The sequence below is a fragment of the Vitis riparia genome, chromosome 2, assembly GCF_004353265.1.
Source record: "Vitis riparia cultivar Riparia Gloire de Montpellier isolate 1030 chromosome 2, EGFV_Vit.rip_1.0, whole genome shotgun sequence".
NCBI lineage: Eukaryota > Viridiplantae > Streptophyta > Magnoliopsida > Vitales > Vitaceae > Vitis > Vitis riparia.
Genome location: NC_048432.1, coordinates 15,106,438 through 15,126,866, shown reverse-complemented (window position 1 = coordinate 15,126,866; position 20,429 = coordinate 15,106,438). Strand labels below are relative to the sequence as shown.

Here is a 20,429-nt window from a genome sequence, read left to right as displayed (position 1 = left end):
TGCCCTAGTCTGAAAATTTTCCCCAATCTTCCACTCACCTCGATTTGCAGATGACAACATTTTGGTGCTCTTTGGGCCATTTGGGCCATTTGGCTCACGGGCTGCTCTCATGGCTAAATTCCTATCTTCAACTCTTTGGGCCATTTCCATCAAGTGGCCCAACCCATATGGTTGCAGTAGACGTAGCTCAGCCCGAATCTCAGGAAGCAGCCCATTCATAAATGTGCTCTCCATTACCTCCTCTGAAATCCCTTTCAATGGAGTCGCCAGAATCTCAAATTCCCGCCGGTATGCTGCCACTGTCCCTTGTTGTCGCACCGCCAAAAACTGCTCACAAAGGCTCCCTTCTTGAGTCGGACGAAAGCGAAGCAACAATCGCCTCTTCAAATTTTTCCAACTCCCAAACACCTCCCTCGAATCAGTCCACCGGTACCAAGAGAGTGCGTCCCCATCTAAACTCATCGCGGCGGCGACTAATTTCTCTTCTTCCGTGAGTCCGTACGTTACGAAGTATCGATCGGCCCGGAAGATCCAGCCGTCCGGGTTCTCTCCCGTAAATACAGGCATCTCCACCCGTCGGCTGCCGCGCCATTCTCCATTTCCGCCTCGCCTCGTCTCATCCGACGCCATTCCCCCCCCACTGGGTTCCCCAACTCCAGGGATCCATCCTGCCCGATCTTCTCGTTGAGCAGCAGTCGTCGTGTTCCGCCCTAATGACAACGCCGCCACTGCCTTCTGTGTCTCTTCCAACGACTGCAGCACTCGCATTACGTTCTGAGCAAGGTCCATCACCGTCTTTTCCATTCCTGGTAAGCGCTGCATCTCCTCTCTGATTTCTCCAACTTCCTTCTCCAGACAATCCACGCGACCTTCATTCCTTTTCTGAGCCATCTGGATCGATGCTCTGATACCAAATTGATAGGTATCTAATGGAGAATTATTATTGAATTTCAAGAATTTCCAGAAACAAGAGTCCAATCTGGACCTCAAATCCCTACCAGATCTACAACAATTTCCCCCCTGTAATTCCCCTTCCTTTTCTATTTAAACCTTCCCCTCAGCCCGTATCCAACTGTGCCCTAACCTCCACTCACGCTGTTACAACTAACTGCCAGGTGGCAGTATATTCCTCTTCCCTTTTCTATTATACACATATCGTATAGGAGGCCTATCAGATTCTTAATCCTTTTTTTTTTTTGATAGGCAAAGGCACAGAAGAGCATGATTCGTAATCTGCAAATCATGTCCTCTACATCATGATTGGCTCTTTCAGCTGTGGGCTTGTTTTCCCTTTAGAGGAATTTCTTGGATTATACCAAGTTCAGTTAGAGAGGTATTGAAAGGAACTTGTTTCTGCACTCAATGAAAGAAGGTTCTTGATGCTGATTCTGTTATGTTTGGTCTGGACTGTTTGGGAAAAGCACAATAACAGGATTTTTTATGGATGGAACATACCAGTCTGGCTGTAAACAGTGGTTTTTTTAAGGAACTAGTTTGAGTAGTCTAATGGTGGCATACTCTCTTCCTCTTCTTCCTTGGCTGGATTTTGTTGATAGATTATGCATGGGTTAGTTGTTGTAAGGGCTGGTTTTAGTTGATTTTCCTTTCTCTAGGCATGGTTCATATACTTCGTGTACACGCTTGCCCCTTTTTTTGTTCAGTGCCTCTATTAAATATTAATACAATTCTATTTTGACTACCAAAAAAAAAAGGAAAATAAATCCCTATTGTGACTCAACCCAGATAACGAAAAGTTGATGGAAACAGTCATGGGTATTTCCTTCATGAAAAGGACATTGGACTCGTCAAACGGATCTTCATAGTTTGGGTTGTGTCTTCTTTAACAAAATGGAAACACTCCTATCTTCATAATGTAAGGCTATACCACATCCTAAAAGCAGCTGGTTTACTGGTTTCAACATAGAATTCATGATAACTTGCCCACATTGAACCATCATCTCCACTGCAGTAACTTTCACAGATAAATAATGGATTTTCACGTAGTTTAGGCTTCATAAAATCAGGAATGTGTAATCAGATTGTAATGTACTCTTGACCCTTAACTGTCCACTCACTAAGGAGCTAACACCTACCATTAATTGCCTATCAAATAAATAAAATAAAGTAATTAAAATAAACCACTGCAGTCAAAAGTAGAACTGACCGGGTGATAGTAAAGATAACTTAAAGACCATTATCGTTTGGGGCATTGTACCTGAAAATTTATTTGATCAGACCCAATAAATTAGAATACAAGATCCCAGTATAATAATGGTGAAAGTGGCCTGGCAATGGAAAATTCATGCAAAACCTTGCTTTCAGAAAAAAAAAATATTCTATAAGTCTTCAATGGCTGATAAAATTCCTAGCAATCACAATAATAAACTCATGCATCAATTCCTCACTAAACAACTTATTATACAAGGACATAAATGAACTTCGGAGACTTTCAGGGTTGCTCAACAGTTATCAGCCAATTTGTTGGCAATAAAACAAAAACACTAACCGAGACCAGTTCCAGCATCTTTGCGTGGTGCATCAGCTTTAACTCGGGGTGGCCTTAATATACGATCAATGAGCCCATATTCAAGAGCCTCCTGGGCATTGAAGCGTTTCATCCGCCTTAAATCCTTGTTAATCTGCACATAGAATATATTTTCATGTCGATCATACTCTTTTCATAAGTAATGGCTATCTTGAGTAATTGATCATTAAACCAATGTTGTGCAAAAGTAACATCATTTGAAAGGCAAGCTACACCTTATCGATGGGCTGGCCCGTCTTATTGGCCAACTCTGAAAAAAGGTAATCTCTGATTCTAAGAAGCTCATTTGCTTCATTACGAATGTCATCAGCCTGTAAAATAAAAATTAGTATGTTCATCATAATGAACAAGGAAAAGAAAAAACAGTAATCTTGAAAAGTACCAGAAACAGAGCTTTTTAATAACAATAATCGTTTGGTGCACAATCATACCTGACCACGAGCAGCTCCAGCTGGTGATTGTAGTGCAATCCTTGAAAGAGGCATTGCCAAGCGATTACCCTTAATCAAGCAAAAAAAAATATTGGATAAGAAAAAATCAGGGAGAACTTCAGAATTCAGCCATTTTTAATTAAAAAATCAATGTATACAGATACCAGCAAGCTATGTATAATATAGAACATAAGACCTGTCCATCAATGCAGTACCGTTACTGCTATCCAGAAAAAGACCAATCCTTTTGGATGCTAAAATAATATACTATCAGACCCTAAGGATCTTTACAGAATAGATAGTAACTGGCAATGTGATGTCCATAACAGAGAGAATTAGTTGAATCTCTGATGGTCGCTACAATCCCTTCGCTGCATGCTGCATGAATTCTGGTATTCTAGCAATATTTAACTCACAGCATAATGGATAGATTCTGAAGAAGGATATTACCTTTTCTCCAGCTGCAAGAAGAAAGGCAGCTAGGTTATATGCAAAACCCAAACAATTGGTGCCAACAGGACTTTTCAAGCTTTGCATGGTATCATATATAGCCAAGGTTGGAGTAAGCTGCAAAACGAGCAAGTTTCTAGCAGAAAAATACCAAAACAATAACAAGACTTTTACAAGGTAGAAAAATTTGATCATAAAAAGCATGATAGATGATAAAGAACTCACATCTCCACCAGGACTGTTAATATAAAAAAACATCCTTTTGGAAGATTCAATGCTGTCAAGGTACAACATCGTGGCTAATAGTTGGTTGCTAAATTCTTCATCTATATGTTGTCCAATGTAGATAACTCGTTCCCGGTACTGCAGCCCAATACATCCAAAGTTATAGAAATATAACAGTATAAGTAGGTCAGATAGGCAACCATTAGGAAACTTGACTCCCACAAGCAGATAAAAATCTAGGGCAGATACAGGGGGATAAACCGTTCAAAGAGGCTTACAAAAGAGACTCCAAGCAAATATATAGTGAGAGTATGCATGAGTTATTAAAGCACAACGATTTAACCAGCAGCATTCTTTTGTATATTTAGGCAGCTGCAGGTCCACAGGGGTAAATAAACGAAACATATGGTCAGAAATATCTAATCAATTCAGCGACCAGGAGAATCTTTGATAAAAGAGAGAAAGACCAACCTCTGATGTGCACCATGTGTATGTAAATAAACAGTGTATGTAGTGTTTCATGCTGATAGCTTGATAAAATTAGTAGCCTATTCGTTTATTATAAAAATTTTCCCAACTTACCAGGGCATTCCACAAATCAACCCATTGCCAAGTTCCCTCACCAGGAGTTCTATAGGGCACTCTTGGGGTCCCTATAGGCATCATTCGAACACGCGCTCGTGTCGATTTACTGTCACTAGTCCTGCAAACAGAGAGAAAATGTTACATTGAAAGTGGTGATGTAAAAAATGTGGTCTGTAGCCAATGAGACTAAGCAAGAATTTTTTAGTCATTAAGATATTAATGCAGACCAGCAAGCACACCCAATGGAAGACCCTTCATCAACCAAAAACTAGGTTTGAAGGTTCCAAATATTGCAGTTCAAATACAAGTTATGGAAACTGTCTCAATGAAATACAAAGTACAGTGCTTCCTTACAAAAACTTACAAGTGGTTTTTCCAGACTTCCAACCAATACTAGCAAAACATCTATATCATAACACCAAGTAACCATAAAACACAACTATGCAAGACAAGTTATGACAAGAAGAAGAAAGACAACTAACATATAAAAGGACAGTACAAAAATAGCCAATTTTGAGATGGCAAGACAACCATATTTTGAACAAATTAATCTTTCTTCGAAATTGCACCATATATATAAATTCAATCTTTTGGTTCTAGCCTACATTAGCACCCATGTCTCTGTAGGATCTCTTGAAAATAATCAATCAAGTGTTCTTCTAAAATAATCCTTAGATATTAAGCAAAACAATTTCCCAGGTTAAATTTTTATTACTACAAACCATACTTGCAATTCAATTTTTCTAAGAACTATAAATTCCCCTTGTGTCTTTCAATGCAACCTCGTTTCTGTTTAAAATCTTTTGCACAAATACACGAGATAAACCCAATACCCATTACCTAAGTTCAAAACTATAGAATGTAGAAATAAAACCAGCAAGGGATTACCTGGATTGGACGCTCTTATGAACTTTTTTGAAGAATTCAACTGTCAAGTTCGGCTTTCCAGTACCAAACGTACCTTTCCCAATAATGAAGTAAATACATAACAAAATGTTAAAACGAGAAAAAAAAATCCAAAGAAATACCAGACGGAAAAGAAGAGAAGAAATCAAGAAACAATTCATGAATGAGAAAGGGAAAGAAGCAAACTTGCAGATTGAAGCTTCAATCCTGAAAAGAGCTTGGTCGCGCAACTGCCAAAGAAAAAAGAGAAGGGAAGCAAATTAAATATCAATTTCAAATTTTTATGAAACAGAAAGAGAGTGTGAGTGAAAACCTAAGAGGCGGCTGAGAGACTCTGGTTCGGGAGTGTAGAGATGAAGAAGAAGAGGGCGTGGAGTGAAGATGCACTGCCATTTTGGTCGAGAGAGAAGGAAACCCAAAGCGAAATTAGGAGAGAGGAAGAGGTGGATGGATAGAGGGAACCCATATTTTATAAGTGTACTGGGAACCGGATCTACTATGACCCGACGACCCGACGACTACCGACCCACCTTATTTAGTCTTCCCAAGGATCTGATTCATGCCCTTTTTTCTTTTTCCATTGTTAATGGGATATTAATGAAATAATATTTTTAAATATTATATTCAATTAGATATCTTAAATCATATTTATATTTGATTTATAAAAAAATAAAACATAAATATAAAAAATGTTATACTTTAATATTTAATATTTATTTAAAATATAAATTATATTATATCCCGATACTTTATTAAATATTTCACATATTTAGTAGTATTTTAAAATAATTTTATAATTTCTAATTTAATAAGTAAATTTTTATTAATAACATTTATAATTAAAATATTTAAATTTTATAAATAAAAATATTATATTAAATTAAGAAAATTTGTATATATTACATAACATACATATAAGTATTATTTTATAGCATCTTTTATACATATTATTTTTAGTCTTTCTTTTACCTATAAATTCATCCTTTTTAAATCAAATTATTTGTTTTAAAAAATAAATAATATAAAAGATTTTAGAAAATTGCAGAAAATTAACAAGAACTATGATGTATAAAATTTATATACAATATAAAGAGATAATAATAATAAATAAAAAAAAAAAGATAATATCACTTATTTTATTTCGTATATTATCATATCTTTTAAAAGTGTTTGATAAAACTTAATACTTATTATTTAGTAACTTAAATTAATTTTAAATTAAATTATATTTAAATTATTGATTTAAAATTTATTACTTAATTTTTATTTTAAATATTAAAATTATTTAATAAAATTAACTTAAAATTTATTCTAAATCTTCAAATTTTCATTACAAATTTTAGACCGCATTACTTTATGAAACTTGGAGTCCCAAAAACAATCCTTAAAAAGCGAAATTGAAATCCTGGCTTTTGAAGTTTGTTTATGCGATTTTCCTTTTATAAATATGAGAAGAGACCTAAGATTATTTAGGGAACATAGAATGATAGAGAGACTGCAATTTAGATCTCGTATAGATGGGAGAGGAGTCATCACTAAATGAGAGGTAAGTATGGGGCTTATGTTGGCAGCCCTCAGTTCTTAGGAGGTAATGAAAAACAGACTCCGCTCCTGTATTGACATCAAAGAAGGGCCGACATCTCAATCAAGCAGGCTTCTCATAAGAATTCTGTTCTCTAAACTCGGAAATGGCACTTCGTATCATTTCAGCCACATGAGGTTGCACAAACAGATGAGTGCTATCCAGGACGTGTATTATAAATTTCTGTGATGCCGGCATTGAAGCATTCATGTTGATGATGAATTGTGCCATGGGTATGTCACTGCAATGGAGATATGAGCAAATTATTCAAGCAAGAAAGTGGGGTTGGGGAAGAACACACAAAGACATTCCACAGGCATAATAAAAAGGGAAATCCATGTACTTAACATAATATGCATATGTTTTTGGATTAACAAACAATGAATTCCTACCACAACAAGACCAAAAGAAAATAATAATAATATCAACAAGGAAATCACAAAGCAACTGACAGATGACTAGCTATTTGTATATTTCTATCATTTCAGTTAGGTTAATGCTCTTGGGGTTATCTAGGATGTTGTTCAAGAACTAACCCATTTTTTTTAATATGGAGACATTATTTTGATGACTTCAACCTCCACCTAAACCAACAGATGTAATATTAAAACAAAAAAGAGAAGAAAAAAAATCCAATAGCAACTCCCCAAACTTCAAACATTTTTTAATGATACCAATAACTGTAATTGTCATATAGATCAGTGAAGTGTTATTGAGTTTTGATAGATGTCAAATTCCTGAAAATGAAGATTCAAATTGAAAAAAGAACATAACCATGATTCACTGAAATCAAACACACACTATATGACTTCTGCACAAATATGGCAATGCTCAAGTTATTCAACAGAAAGAAAAAAAGTAATTTTTTTACCATGAAATGAACAATCCTTTAGTGGCATTGACCATAATTTATCAGCAACCCTAAATGTTTGAACTGCAAGAAAAGCAAATACCAAAGGGTAAGAAGCACAATAATGTAAGCAGCATCTATAAATCATTACTATCCAGAGTCAGCCAAAACCAAGTCAAAGAAATTCAGTTTTATATGCAACTGCAAAATGCTTAAAACACAAGGATCTTGGGTTATATGGCACTCAAAAGATTTAACTTCAGGCTCATTGTATGCAAAAACATAGCAAGGATGTTTTCAATGGCTAAATGGAAAAATGTAATCCATTTGCAGTAGAACAATCAGAATGTGCCTTCTTGATATCTCCTTTCAAACAAAAACACAAGTGTCCATGCCTGTAACTTCAACCGAATAAAGTTCTCCCACTCTCCTCTTTATCTCACCACAACCAGAAAATAAAACTTGCTTCTTTCAGGGAAACTTCAAACAATAGTTTCATCATGCCCTGGTATGGAAAATCATGGGAACAAGTCTTACTGAGGCTGTTTCACCCCATAGGATTGGTGGTGTGGGTGCCTATGTAGTTGTTCCTAAACCCTCAATCACAAATTAAGGATGTATTGGAACAGTATGGTAACAAATAATTAGATGAGGTTTATACCCTGCATACAGTGCTTAAGGGCTAAGCAGGAAAGCATGTGCCCAGAAGAAAAAAGATTGTTTAAGAGCATAGGCATTGAGCATTGCCCAGAAGCAACAAAAGAGCTAGACAGAAATATCATATAAGACAGCTCAAGTATTGAAAGAGCGTAAGTGTTGCCCTATACAAATCTAGAATCAAGTGCATTTAGACATTCACGTATGCATATAGAAAATACAAGATAGCACCTAATTAGTCTATATCTATACCATATATAAAATTGCAGCAGAGTTCGTAGATTTTTTTCTTCCCAAAGTAGGCCTATTATATCACTTATTTCCCCTCATATTTCACATATTTATTATAACAAATTCACCTCAAAGATCAAAATAAATTCACCTTCTTATTATTTCTTGATTATGACTTATGAAATTAAATTCATTTTACTTAATTTGCACTTTAAAGTTCTTCATTTTCTACTTTTAAGATAAGAGTTTTTACTTTTACTCTTCCTATTCTTCCAAAGGCTTCCATTTTGGCAGCATGACAGGTACAATTCATGTTTCCATGGTAAAATTAGTGAACATTTATTTAAGCTAAATCTTTTTTATATGAATTGTTAGACCCAAGTCTACCCCATTAAATGGTTAAAATGAAAGGATAAAGCATACAAAGCATGGAAATTCTATTGTAGATAAGTTGGTTCAACTAAAAAAAAATATATATAACACCATCTATAAGTGATAAGCATAGTTGTTAAAAACTTATGATACACGATATGATACAATACTTTTTTTTAATAGAAATTGATACATATCGCAATTTGTATCTTATTTTAAAGCATATCTTATGATACATATATGATACACAATACAATACATGATATTACAATACAATGATACATACCTCTTCAACTATTTTCTATCATTTTTAAGAAAAAACAAAAGAAAAAATTGTTAAAAAAATTATTATATTAATTAAAATGTGCTAAAAAATTTTAAATTGATCATAAAAAGGAGAAATAGGTAAAATAATTTTATATGAAAAGTTGCATTTTTGTTGTCAAATGCTATATTGGAAGTTAAATAAGTTTATTTTTACAATGAATATTGAAAAATTTTCATTTGAATGGTTTGAATGTTGATGATGAAAATGATAGTGATTAGTAAATAAAATTTTTTACTTAATATATCTATTAGCTTTTTTTATCTCTTTTTTGGTGGAAAAGGAATGATGACGAATTTGAAAAACTGAAACTTTGAAGATGAAACATAAAGGCATATATATATATATATCTATATATATATATATATATATATATATATATATATCAATCAACAACACAATAGTGCATATGCCTAGTTAGAAATTGGAACTAAAAATTGAAGAACTTTATTTTTATGGACTATGTGATAAATCTATATATTAAAGTCATATTTTGTTAATTTGAACTTGTCAAAGCTCTAACGTTCAATGTTTTCATATGACAAGATATAGTCTAACTTTTTTTATCCCACCGTCTTCCATAAAATTTGTTATATATTACTCTATACTTTGTACTTTCAATAGATAGACACGTATACATATTTTTTCTATTTATTTTTCACTATATGGAAAAACATACAATACACAATACGATACATGACACAGAAAAATAAGAAAAAAGATATATAATATGTTTTATGAGTTAACAACTATGGTGTCCCCTCCAAGTTTATTCATTGATGGCATTAAATATTCTCTTCAAACTTCAGCTAGCTCCCAATGAAACAACATAATCTAACAGAAATTTCAAAGTTCATATGCTTTGCTGAACTACCCATTATCTTAAAAATGAGAATGTCTTCAAACTTCAAAAGTAAGTTTAAATATGCAACCATTCAACAGAAAGGCAAAATGAATTAATTACCCAAATAAACATTTTGCGAAATTTGATACTCACATCACTTAACACAGGTAGAGGAACTGGCTTAGATGTTTCAAAGAAGTCTTTTATTGCGTCACGGCTGCCAAAAAGAAGAGGCCTGCAATTTTCAGAATAGAACAGGTAAGATGCAATTTTCACCATAACAAACGGATAATATAAACTCATATAAGATTAATTGTAGAAGCTGCCTAAGAATATTCTCTTTTTCTAATAAGCTAAATGCATAAGAAATCGTGAAGAAAGATTGCCTTTGCAAGATCGTCCGTTTTACAAATAATGGATGTCCAACTCAGTGGCCTTCTTTGATTATTGTGATTTAAGAACCAGAACCTACTTTCAAATTGGGTCAATTATATGCCATTGACGCCTTCTGAAAATTCCTCTCTTTCTCTAACTCCTTTCCAGAATTAGTTAATTTGTTCTAATATTTCCTCGCCAACTGAGAAATTCTCCATGATTATCCTATAATTAAAAAAGGCTTTAATATCATGAAGAAAATGGTGCCCCAGTAATAATTTGGCATTTTCCGTATGGTCCAAAATGCAATCCTAGAATACAAAATTTTCAACAATACCATTGACAGGATAAAAGCATTCAAACTGGTTTCCAAGATAATAGAGCAATAAAACAATTAAAAGGATGTTCTTGAGATCACATTGTTTTCTGATTTATAGAACAGAAAATTTTATGTTCTATTTTGTGGTTGATAATAGTGTTTCTTTTCCAGGTGAATGGAAAACTGTTTTCAAAAACAGTTTCCAAACATGCCCAAAACTTCCCGCAATAGGATTCCCAATTTATAAAGCATCGAGAGTGAAATCAGACCCTCTGGTTTACCAAGAAAAACCAGATTTCCATCACATCATCTCCCTCGCTTTGTTGGCTGAAAAAAAATCCAAAAAAAAAAAAAACCTGTGATCAACTAAGCCACATATGAGATTTAGGTGAAGTACAATCTTTCAGTACTCTCGAGCCCTGGATGGCGAAAAATTTACAATTCAAAATATTCCCTCATCTTCTCATCATTTCCTCAGCATCTAAATGGTTGTATCTAACATAGAAGTCGATTGATTGAATTGGGAATAGAGATTGGAACAGTACCTTGCACTCAGAGATGGATGGAAAGGCAGCGTTTGGAGAAGAAATGATTGAATGATTTTGGCCTGAACAGAGATCGGGCTTCTCCTACAGTCCAACTGCAAGCAAACCCTAAAGGCGTGCGCAACCTGAGTTCAGTCAGGTGAGGCGATAGTTTCCTGAGCCTCGGCTGCCCAATGTTTGAACCGTGAGGCTTTTACGGGGCCTGATTTCTAATATACAACTGGTTTAAATTGATTTTGGGGTTCACAAATTTCAAAAATAATTTAGCATTTTTGTTTCCCTCTTTCTGTAGCTTATATTGATTAATACATTCATTTTTATAATTAGTTAATTTAGTATATCTCAAGATGATTTAGACGATATTATATTAAATTTATACTATTTTATATATAGGATAAATATTTATAGGAATTTGCTGTAAATGTATTTTTTTTTTTTTAAATATCGATTTGTTTTCAAAATATTTATGGAAACAGTACATACCATATCGGGGATTTACACATTATTATTATTATTATCATTATTATTATTATTATTTAGATGTGAATTTAAAAAATAGGGACAATTGTGTTTTGGACCTAGTTGGACCCAGAAATTAAGTTTTGGTCCATATAAGTTTACTATTTAAGTTTAAGACCTTGAAAAAGTGTGAAAATTGAGAAGAATAATATGAATTTTTTATCTTTCTAAAAATGATCTTTATTGACTATAAAAAAAATATTAATTTAAAATTTATTCATTTTGCAAACCTTAACATAATTTAGTGATTTGGTTAAAAATACACCATTTTCCAAAAAAATAAAAATAAATTATTATTATTTAAAAATCAAACATCTTAAAAAATATATATTTTTAAAATTGTGTATATAAAAAAATAACTGAAAATATGTCAATTTTATTTTTTTTAAATGATATATTTTTATAATATATTGTTAAAAAATTAGTTTTCTATAAATAATAAATTTTTAGAATAATTATTAAAAAAAATTAAAATCAAAAAGTTTCTTAAGCATTATGGTATAAAATAGTTTTGAATGGTATATTGGTCTTTTTATATTTTATATCATCCCCATCAATTATACAATTTTTATTAGTTAAATTTTAATTTTTGGACCTAACCGGGTCCAAAAGACAATTTTCCCTAAAATATATATATATATATATATATTACTTTTCTAGCAAACTCTATTTTTAGATCCATCTTTTCATATGTAAAATATTTTTATAATATTACATTTATATTCAAAAGACTTGGTCACTTTTTTATTGTTGTTATTAATTAATTTTAAAATAATTATATAATAATAATTATCTCACACTCTAAAATTTTATTTTTAAATACCTGTCTTGTTTGGTAAGTGTGTTCAAAAACAATTTTGAGAAATATTTTTTTAGAATAGTTTTAAAAAATGTTATTTGATGTTTTATAAAAGAAAAATTTGTTTGAAAATTTAAAATATTTTAAACCTATTTTAAATATTTTAAAATAATTTTTTTATGTTTTATTTTTAATCATTTTACATATTTGTATAATTATTATTTTTAAATAATTTTTAAAGATCAAGTAAAAACAATTTTATATTTTTTGAAAACACTTTATTTTGAAAACATTTTTTTTTAAATGTCAAAAAACGGTTGAAAAATAAAAGTTATCAAAGAGGTCGTACACTTCTTGTTTTATAAAGATTTTTAAAAGCTAATTAAAACTTTGAGTTATTAAAAAAATTACTATTACAATTTTTTATTTTTTTTTAAAGTAACTTTTAAGAATAGAAAATAAGTTTATACTTTATAAAAATGTTTCTACTTTTAATAAGAAAAAATAAAAAAGAAAAAGGAAGTGTATCCAAGCAAAACCATTTTTCCTAATGTTTCTTTGTACACTTCATACTTCCTCCTTTTAAAAATAAAGACTCCTATACGAGAAATAAAAACTCCAAAAAGATATTTATTTTTTTCCTTAATTCTAAATAAAACATTAATGCTTAATAGTATTAAATATTAGATTGTTTATTTTTATAATATTTTATTTATATTAAGTATTAAAAAAAAATCAATATGTTATTTTTTCCATTGAAAAAAAAATTAAATATTTCAACTTTTTCTATTCAGTAAAAAAATTATAATAAGTCACCCTCAATTCTAAAAATAAATTGCTTTTAGCAAAAAACCAAAAAACCAAACATCCTCTTAGTCTACATTCTTAAACCCAAATTTTAGAATATTTTAGAAAAGTTCAACCTTGAAATAAAGATCCTATGTCAATTTTCCTTTGTGGAAATAAATATGCAAACTCCTAAGTTATATTATTATTATTATTAAATAATGTACCATTATATTAGGTTGACCTTCAATCTCAAAATGACAACCATCTCTTAAAATCATACATTTCATGACAATTATTAATAACATTATAAAAAACTCATTAAAATCCTTACTCACCCCTCCTCCTAATAGACTTTTATTCTATGCCCCATTTGGATTCACCAAAGTTTAACTCGAATAGATTTAGCCAAAAGTTAGCCCATGATTGAAAGAAAATATAAATGACTTAATTTTCCTTTTAACAAATCAAAAAAATATCCTGCAAGCATACAACAATTTAGAGACATGCTATCATAAAAAGACGAGGAAACCTACTTCCAAACCCTGAAACTTCTCCCAAAGCTATATCAGTTACAACAAACTTGGTGTAGAAACATGGCAGCAATTGAATGCAATCATCTGATAGAAGGCAGCCATAATGGTATACTAAGTAATCACATTGATTATATCCCGTAAAACAACCATCCTTGCCCAGCTAATCATCATCATGATCCTCCAATGCGCTCAAAATCATCCTACAATACACACAAAAAAGGTCAAACAATCTCATTCCAGTGGCCTCAGAAATGAAAGCAGTTAGTACATGTAGGCAGCAGCTTTTCATTGATCAGAGTACCAGAATATGGAAAGGAAGAGGAGAAAAATTAGATAGCCAAGTTTGAAGAGCCGTTGCTTCTTTTCCCAATTGAGCAAGTTGAATATCTCAGTTACATCTATCAGGTGCTGTCTTCGTTGGTACCTAATTGAAGAAAAAGGAATCAGAATTAGATTGACACCATCAAATGTATTAGAAAATTGGTATATAAACCAAGTCACTAAATTGTGATCACTGCAGTTAGTTCGGAAATAATTCATGCATCACCAGGAGGGTTTTTAACTTGAGTAAAATTACCCTAGAGCTAATACTCGATTTCCGATTGATGCAAATCAAAGAGAGGTAGCAGTAGCATACACACATTATGTGTTGCATAATTAAGTAAACTTCTAATCCTATGTTGGATTGCTTTCGTTCCAAATCATCTGAGGAGGTCTATGACGATTTCAGACCTAATGATAGGTTTCAGAGACTTGAGCAAAAAATTAGAGACAAGCAAAAATTAAGTTCCAACTTGTGTAATTTTTCATATATTTTAACAAAGGATAATCTCAACTCCTAATCTCTTAGAGGGACGTCACTCGGGAAGCCCTTCAAAATGCCATTAGACCAGCAGCTCAGTACCCCAACCTCAGCACCAAGAGCTCCCTATTCTTGATAACACATGAGGCATGCACCTCAAACATAAGGTAAACCTCAAGTTTTGAGGAGCGTGCCTCATGAGTCTCAAGAAAGTGCTACAAAAGCTTTTATTGTACCATAAGTTATAAGGCTGAGCCTTCATGCATATTTTTCTCGAGGCCCCAACAAAGCATCAAGGCTATGAGACATCAGGTGCCATTTAAAACTTACATGTCCTTTACTATGAGTTTCAGTTGTTCTCAAACAACTCATTAATGATTTTAGATTAGCTCAAATATACACACCCTGAAATGCACAAGGATGAATCTACTTTCAAATCTGTTGAGCATACTAAGTTAAAATGGTCAATGAATGCTCAAATGTAAACTTCACATGTGCATGTGCATGCGTGTATGCATATATTCTTTGACTGATAATCAAACCTTATTCTTGACTGATAATCAAACCCTTTGGCTATTTTAGTTCCTAGAAAATTTGAGGGAAATGCGAGGGAAAGAAAATAAAGAGAAAAGGTAGAAGGAAAGAAAAAGTGAAGGAAAAAAAAAATGTATGTTTTAAATCAATAAATTATTTTTATATGGTGTTACTAACTCATTTCATTTATTTTAATTCTAATATCTAAAGATTAAATCATTTGAAAATTGATAAGTTTCCAACTAATTTTAATTATATTTGACTTTCTTTTTTTTTTTCAAATTTTCCATCAAAAAATCAAACAAGAGAAAATAAATTTTCATATTATTTTTTTCTTTCCTTGGTAATTTCTTGGAAGCAAACATTGACTTTATGAAATCATACAAAGAATGACCCAAGTTTGATGGATATGCATTCAACAGTCAGACATAATTTGATGCAAAAAGCAACAAGTCCATGGGATATTAATATAATGATTAACATTAAAAAAGAGTGATGTAAATTCATCCCCACTAAAGTAAATGTGTGCTAAAAACTCTGTGTTTGTCTTTTCTATTAGATGAGATCTAGCTACTTTTAGAGAAAGGACTAAGGGAACACTTACAGTCTCACATTGTAGTACAGGTATGGACCACACAAGAGTGACATAAACCAATGGCCTGTTAGGGAATAGAACAAGCATAAGACTCCTTGTGTGATAAACTCCGGCAAAACAACCTTGTTTATCCGGGATGCAGAGTCATAGGGGTTGATATAATCAAACTCCAGATCTGCCAAGCACATGAGCTGCAACAAATTTTACAACTGTCAATCCACTATTTTACGAGTGCTCAAGAAACACTTACAGCAGCTTCAACCCATTCCTCATTTTCAAACAACTGTTCTGGAAATTTCCTTACGAATTCTTTAATTATATATATTCAACTCTCCATGCCAAAATCAAGTTTTAAAAGGTGAGCCGGAGGCAAAAAGGGATTTTCCTCATGTGAGTGTGGCACAGCATGGCATAAGTATTGTAAGTTATAGCATTTACTCAAAAAATAAAGTTGATAGTTATAGATAATATGGATAAATTGGAAAAGGCACAAGACTCATTTCAGTGAACCCATTTAATCCAATACTCAAGCAGGTCACTATAACTCTTTCTGGATCAACAAATGAAAGGGAGAAATTAAATAACAAGAAGAGGAAAAATTGTAATTATAAAACTCATCAAAATTCTATCAACAACATGTAAATCAAGTTTCATCGACCACACAGCATCAACTTTGATTCAAGTGCTAACACCGTCTTTTCCAATAGCAAACAGAGATCAAAATCTACCTTTCCTCACAAATTTCACCTACAAAAAACGCTTAAAATTGGTCTGAAAACACAAAATATTTCATACTAGTAGCACTTGATGAGCCCTAACTTCTTCACAAGTACAGTCTTCATTACTAAGCATCCATTGTTTCCCTTATCATAAATTAATAAGCCAATTTCCTCAAACCCTAATTCATTTACCATCAAATCATCAAAGTAGAACTAAGAAGCTTCTAATTTACTTTCACAACATGAAATCGCAAGAATTGAAAGCCGGCAAAGTTGATGAATTAAAGAGATAACAAATTGCATCCTTTCCTAATAAGAGGGAAAAAAAAATCCAACATTTTTAAGTGGGCAATAAATTAATAAAACTCAATCTCTGTAAACCACATATTCTACTTCAGCTTCTTACATTAACTCCAATAGACCAATTCCCAGTCACTACATCTCCGTGATCCAAAAAATTCATTTCACACAAAATAAAACAAAAATTCTAGCTGTTGGTCTAAATAAAAATCAAAACCCTAGTTAAGTCATGAAATGAACAATGCGATTCAAAATAAAGAAAAAGTTTGTATCCTCCTGTGATTTTTTTTTTTTAATCCCATCATAGCATTCTTTTTCTTCAATCCCGTAAGATACATTTATAAAAAAAAAAAATTACTAAGTTTGAATGTGAATTAAAAGAGAAGAAATTGAAATGAAGTCTAGGGTTTAGAAAACGAAGGACCTGGTAAACAACGAGGACTAGGAGGGCAATGAGGATGAAGAAGGAGAATATCCATGCAAACAGATCCCCCATATGCTCCAGTCCTTGCTCTTTCCTTTGCCTTCGCTTCGGCTTCCCGTTTGATTCGCGAGAAAGATGCTAGGGCCGATGTCAAATTTGATGCGCCGGCAGCGTAATGCGCACCATATGGGTTTCATTAGACTGGGCCAGCCACTCCATATGAAAAGGACGGTGAGATGGGCTAAGCCGAGCCCATTATCTACTGATGCGTTGGGTTATCCAGTGCAGATATGAACACAAAACTTCAAATAAAATTAAGCATATAAAATGTTTATTATTCTAATATTTATAATTAATTGAGTAAAAATCTTTGAACGCTAATAAAAGATTTAAAACTTGAATGATCAAAAGTCAAGACAAAATTTAGTGATGGTGATTCTGACCAAATTGCTTGTTTTGCTTTTTAATTTATTCTCTGAAAATAGTGAAGGGAGAGTTCAAATCAAAATTGAATGACAGCAATAATAAATTGTGATGTAATCTGATAACTTGATTTGCTATGATGAAATCATCAAATTACTTTAATAAAGACAAAATTGATGCTGCAAACTTCCCAAAATTTATTTCTCCAAGAAGATATTAAGGCCTCTCACATTTTAAAAATATTTGCTTCACATGTAAATGGATATAGAACATAATGCATTATTAAATTTTTTTTATCATCGAAATGCCTCTTCAAGCATGAAGTGGGTAACATGCCATGCCTTTGAACATGTTCAAAAAGAAAATGGGGAAGCAAAAATCAGAGTGATGAAGCCAAGTGATTTACAACTGAGATTTTAGTTAACGCTAGAGAAACAAGGCGACAAAAGGGCCATTATTCCATTTGGTCTTTGAATTTGAGGCCCACACTCCCGGAGAGTACAAAATAGGAGAGAGCTGATTGATGGAACCAAAGCATGGCAGGAGATTTCTAAAGCAGAAAATCCATGAACTTGGTGAAGGGAAACAGAGACATAGCTTCTTCGTAGCAAGATGAATCGAGAGACTTGGCAGGCTTTTGGCACAAAAAGAAGTTCCGCGACCCCAAGTTTATCAACTTCTCCCCCGTCTTCAGACCTGCACCTCCCCATTTATATGTCAAAACATGCGTTTCTTTAATAATAGACTCATTTTTCTATTGTATTAAGAGTGTGTGATAATAATTTTAAAAATTATTTAAAATTTTTTTAACACTTCAATAATAAATTTTGTAAGTATTAAAAAAATTAGAAATGATTCTTAAAATTATTATCAAACGATTTCTAAATCAAATTCATTTGAATAATAAGAAACTTAAGTATGATGATAAAAGAAAAATAATAAAATAAATAATAAATATTTATTTATAACATAATATTAATATATATATATATATATATATATATATAATAAAATATCCTAGGCATCATAGTTGTTATTAAAGAATATAATAAAAACATATTTTCTATTTTTGATTTTCACATATGTTTTAAAAATCATTTTTGAAAGCAATTTCTAAATAAGATCATAAAGTTAAACCGTTGCCAAGGGGCGGTATAAATTTTCATTTTTCTTTTATTTTTTTCTTTTCTGAACTTAAAAATCTTAATTTTAGTTTTATTTTGTAAAATTTTAATTATTTATTTTCATATATGCCCTGTGGATATATATATATATTATATATATATTATATATATATATATATATATATATACGACAACGGATGTGATTTCTCTAAAAGAGAACATGTGAAAAGTTAAAAGAGATTTTCAAGCAGAGAATTATTTTCATTTGTATGTTTGTTAGTGTTTTAGATGACGTCGAGGTCATCTTCCTGAGTGAGTGAAGAAACCGAAGAACAAGTGGCAATTAAGAAATTCTAGAAAAGACAGGGGAATCAAAACCTCCAAATTATAAAGATCTAGAACTTACTTTCCAAACTGAATTGCGAGTAATGAAGCTCGAAACACTCTGGATTCGTTTGCTTCACCAACGGCCTTCTCTTCTCCTTCACGTAAATCGCCAAAGCTTCCTTGATCAAATCTCCGACGGTGTTTTCCGGCGACGTCACTACCTGAATTGGTCCGAAGCTATGTTGAATGGTGACATTAAGCAGCAGCTTCGTTAGCCTCCGAGAAGCACCGCTCATCGGCGGCTTCAGTTTTCCGGGAATGGAAATGAGGCCGCCGCGCTGGCGGGCGAGTTGCGAATGCCGTTCCGGAGGAGGAGTGAGCAAAGCTCTGTCGTAGTTGGACTGAACTCGTCCGGCGCAATGCAGGCTGTTCACCGGCGATTTAGAAGTCATAATTGTGCGAGGTAAAAAATAAAGATTTTGGCTAGGGTTTATTCATGTGCGGTTAGGATTCAAAGATTGTGAAACGTAGGGTTTTGTAGCAACGTCGGTTGGAGGTGTTACATATCTGATATCACGTCATTATTTGTCCTCAGGCTTGTCACTGATTCGCCAGAAATTTCCAAGAAAGTGTGGTTGTGGCTTATGCCACTGGAATTTCACTTAATTACACAAACAGGACCTCACACATTAAAATCTCTCCTTCTAACTCAAAACTCATCCACTCATCACACTGATGGTATAAATATTACCATGAAAATGAAAAGAGATCAGGCATTTACATCACCATAAACGTTGCAAACCAAACAATCTTTCATGTAATCATTCAGGCAATCAAAACAAACGCATTTAAAAAATGGTTAAGTACAAATTCACGAGTGTGTTAGAAGACTTTAAGAGAAAGGGCAATTTGGATATTGAAGCATTAACTTTGTGACGTTACAATTTTGTTCTTGAAAAGGCTCAAAGGTTCTGGGAGTAGTGCACGTGTCAGGCTTGATGCCGCGTTCTCGGCATCGCAACGGGCCTCTCTAAAGAAATCGGTTTCCAATCGGTGGATGCTCATCCTGATCATCCATTCCTTTGGGCCTCCACTGCAGCTAGTTCTCTTTCTGCATCCAACTCGATGGTCGGGGACGAAAAATGTGAATGTGATGGGCCGGGCGATCATTTTATTGGGCCTATGGTTTTAGTGTTACATTTGGTTACACTAATGGCAATCACGGAATTACCTTCCAATATTGGGAATTTTAATGACATAACATACAATTGGATGCATTTTCAGCCACGTGGACATAGG

General features: G+C 32.8%; 4 protein-coding genes across 7 annotated transcripts; all 4 read right to left on the bottom strand.

Moving 5' to 3' along the window:
* Positions 1-2,354: 2,354 nt before the first annotated feature.
* Positions 2,355-5,597, bottom strand: LOC117933696 (ATP-dependent Clp protease proteolytic subunit-related protein 2, chloroplastic). The gene is made up of 9 exons (XM_034855187.1): positions 5,456-5,597; positions 5,329-5,372; positions 5,125-5,197; positions 4,234-4,354; positions 3,652-3,789; positions 3,427-3,543; positions 2,977-3,045; positions 2,761-2,856; positions 2,355-2,639 (listed from the first exon to the last, which is right to left on the bottom strand). The coding sequence occupies exons 1-9, from the start codon at positions 5,533-5,535 to the stop codon at positions 2,502-2,504; spliced, it is 876 nt and encodes a 291-aa protein (XP_034711078.1). The 5' UTR covers positions 5,536-5,597; the 3' UTR covers positions 2,355-2,501.
* A 951-nt stretch (positions 5,598-6,548) lies between these two features.
* Positions 6,549-11,444, bottom strand: LOC117928480 (general transcription and DNA repair factor IIH subunit TFB5). Of its 3 annotated transcripts, none has more exons than XM_034848367.1 (5): positions 11,243-11,444; positions 10,967-11,024; positions 10,157-10,238; positions 7,596-7,658; positions 6,549-6,965 (listed from the first exon to the last, which is right to left on the bottom strand). In XM_034848367.1, exons 4-5 carry the CDS (start codon positions 7,628-7,630, stop codon positions 6,788-6,790), a joined length of 213 nt encoding a protein of 70 aa, XP_034704258.1. In that variant the 5' UTR covers positions 7,631-7,658; positions 10,157-10,238; positions 10,967-11,024; positions 11,243-11,444; the 3' UTR covers positions 6,549-6,787. The 3 variants fall into 3 exon arrangements, with proteins under 3 accessions (XP_034704258.1, XP_034704265.1, XP_034704250.1); XM_034848374.1 differs by having other exon boundaries at positions 10,979-11,024; XM_034848359.1 differs by lacking the exon at positions 10,967-11,024.
* A 2,328-nt stretch (positions 11,445-13,772) lies between these two features.
* On the bottom strand, positions 13,773-17,421 carry LOC117927635 (protein cornichon homolog 4). The gene is made up of 4 exons (XM_034847260.1): positions 17,257-17,421; positions 15,823-16,004; positions 14,184-14,306; positions 13,773-14,082 (listed from the first exon to the last, which is right to left on the bottom strand). The coding sequence occupies exons 1-4, from the start codon at positions 17,326-17,328 to the stop codon at positions 14,043-14,045; spliced, it is 417 nt and encodes a 138-aa protein (XP_034703151.1). The 5' UTR covers positions 17,329-17,421; the 3' UTR covers positions 13,773-14,042.
* A 517-nt stretch (positions 17,422-17,938) lies between these two features.
* Positions 17,939-19,685, bottom strand: LOC117904426 (uncharacterized protein At4g22758-like). 2 transcript variants are annotated; one of them, XM_034817028.1, is made up of 2 exons: positions 19,210-19,685; positions 17,939-18,386 (listed from the first exon to the last, which is right to left on the bottom strand). In XM_034817028.1, the coding sequence occupies exons 1-2, from the start codon at positions 19,580-19,582 to the stop codon at positions 18,370-18,372; spliced, it is 390 nt and encodes a 129-aa protein (XP_034672919.1). In that variant the 5' UTR covers positions 19,583-19,685; the 3' UTR covers positions 17,939-18,369. The 2 variants fall into 2 exon arrangements, with proteins under 2 accessions (XP_034672919.1, XP_034672910.1); XM_034817019.1 differs by having other exon boundaries at positions 17,939-18,375; positions 19,210-19,661.
* Positions 19,686-20,429: the final 744 nt, after the last annotated feature.

Coding starts and splice junctions, on each gene's coding strand:
- LOC117928480 (XM_034848367.1), bottom strand. CDS start 7,630: ATGGTCAATGCCACTAAAGGATTGTTCATTTCATG. Junction 6,966..7,595: donor AAAGGATTGTTCATTTCATG/GTAAAAAAATTA, acceptor TCTCCATTGCAG/TGACATACCCATGGCACAAT.
- LOC117904426 (XM_034817019.1), bottom strand. CDS start 19,582: ATGACTTCTAAATCGCCGGTGAACAGCCTGCATTGCGCCGGACGAGTT. Junction 18,376..19,209: donor CTCGCAATTCAGTTTGGAAA/GTAAGTTCTAGA, acceptor GGGGAGGTGCAG/GTCTGAAGACGGGGGAGAAG.
- LOC117927635 (XM_034847260.1), bottom strand. CDS start 17,328: ATGGGGGATCTGTTTGCATGGATATTCTCCTTCTTCATCCTCATTGCC. Junction 16,005..17,256: donor TAGTCCTCGTTGTTTACCAG/GTCCTTCGTTTT, acceptor AATTTGTTGCAG/CTCATGTGCTTGGCAGATCT. Junction 14,307..15,822: donor CTGTACTACAATGTGAGACT/GTAAGTGTTCCC, acceptor TTCTTCAATTAG/GTACCAACGAAGACAGCACC.
- LOC117933696 (XM_034855187.1), bottom strand. CDS start 5,535: ATGGCAGTGCATCTTCACTCCACGCCCTCTTCTTCTTCATCTCTACAC. Junction 5,198..5,328: donor ATTGAAGCTTCAATCTGCAA/GTTTGCTTCTTT, acceptor TTATTGGGAAAG/GTACGTTTGGTACTGGAAAG. Junction 2,857..2,976: donor CTGGAGCTGCTCGTGGTCAG/GTATGATTGTGC, acceptor TTTATTTTACAG/GCTGATGACATTCGTAATGA.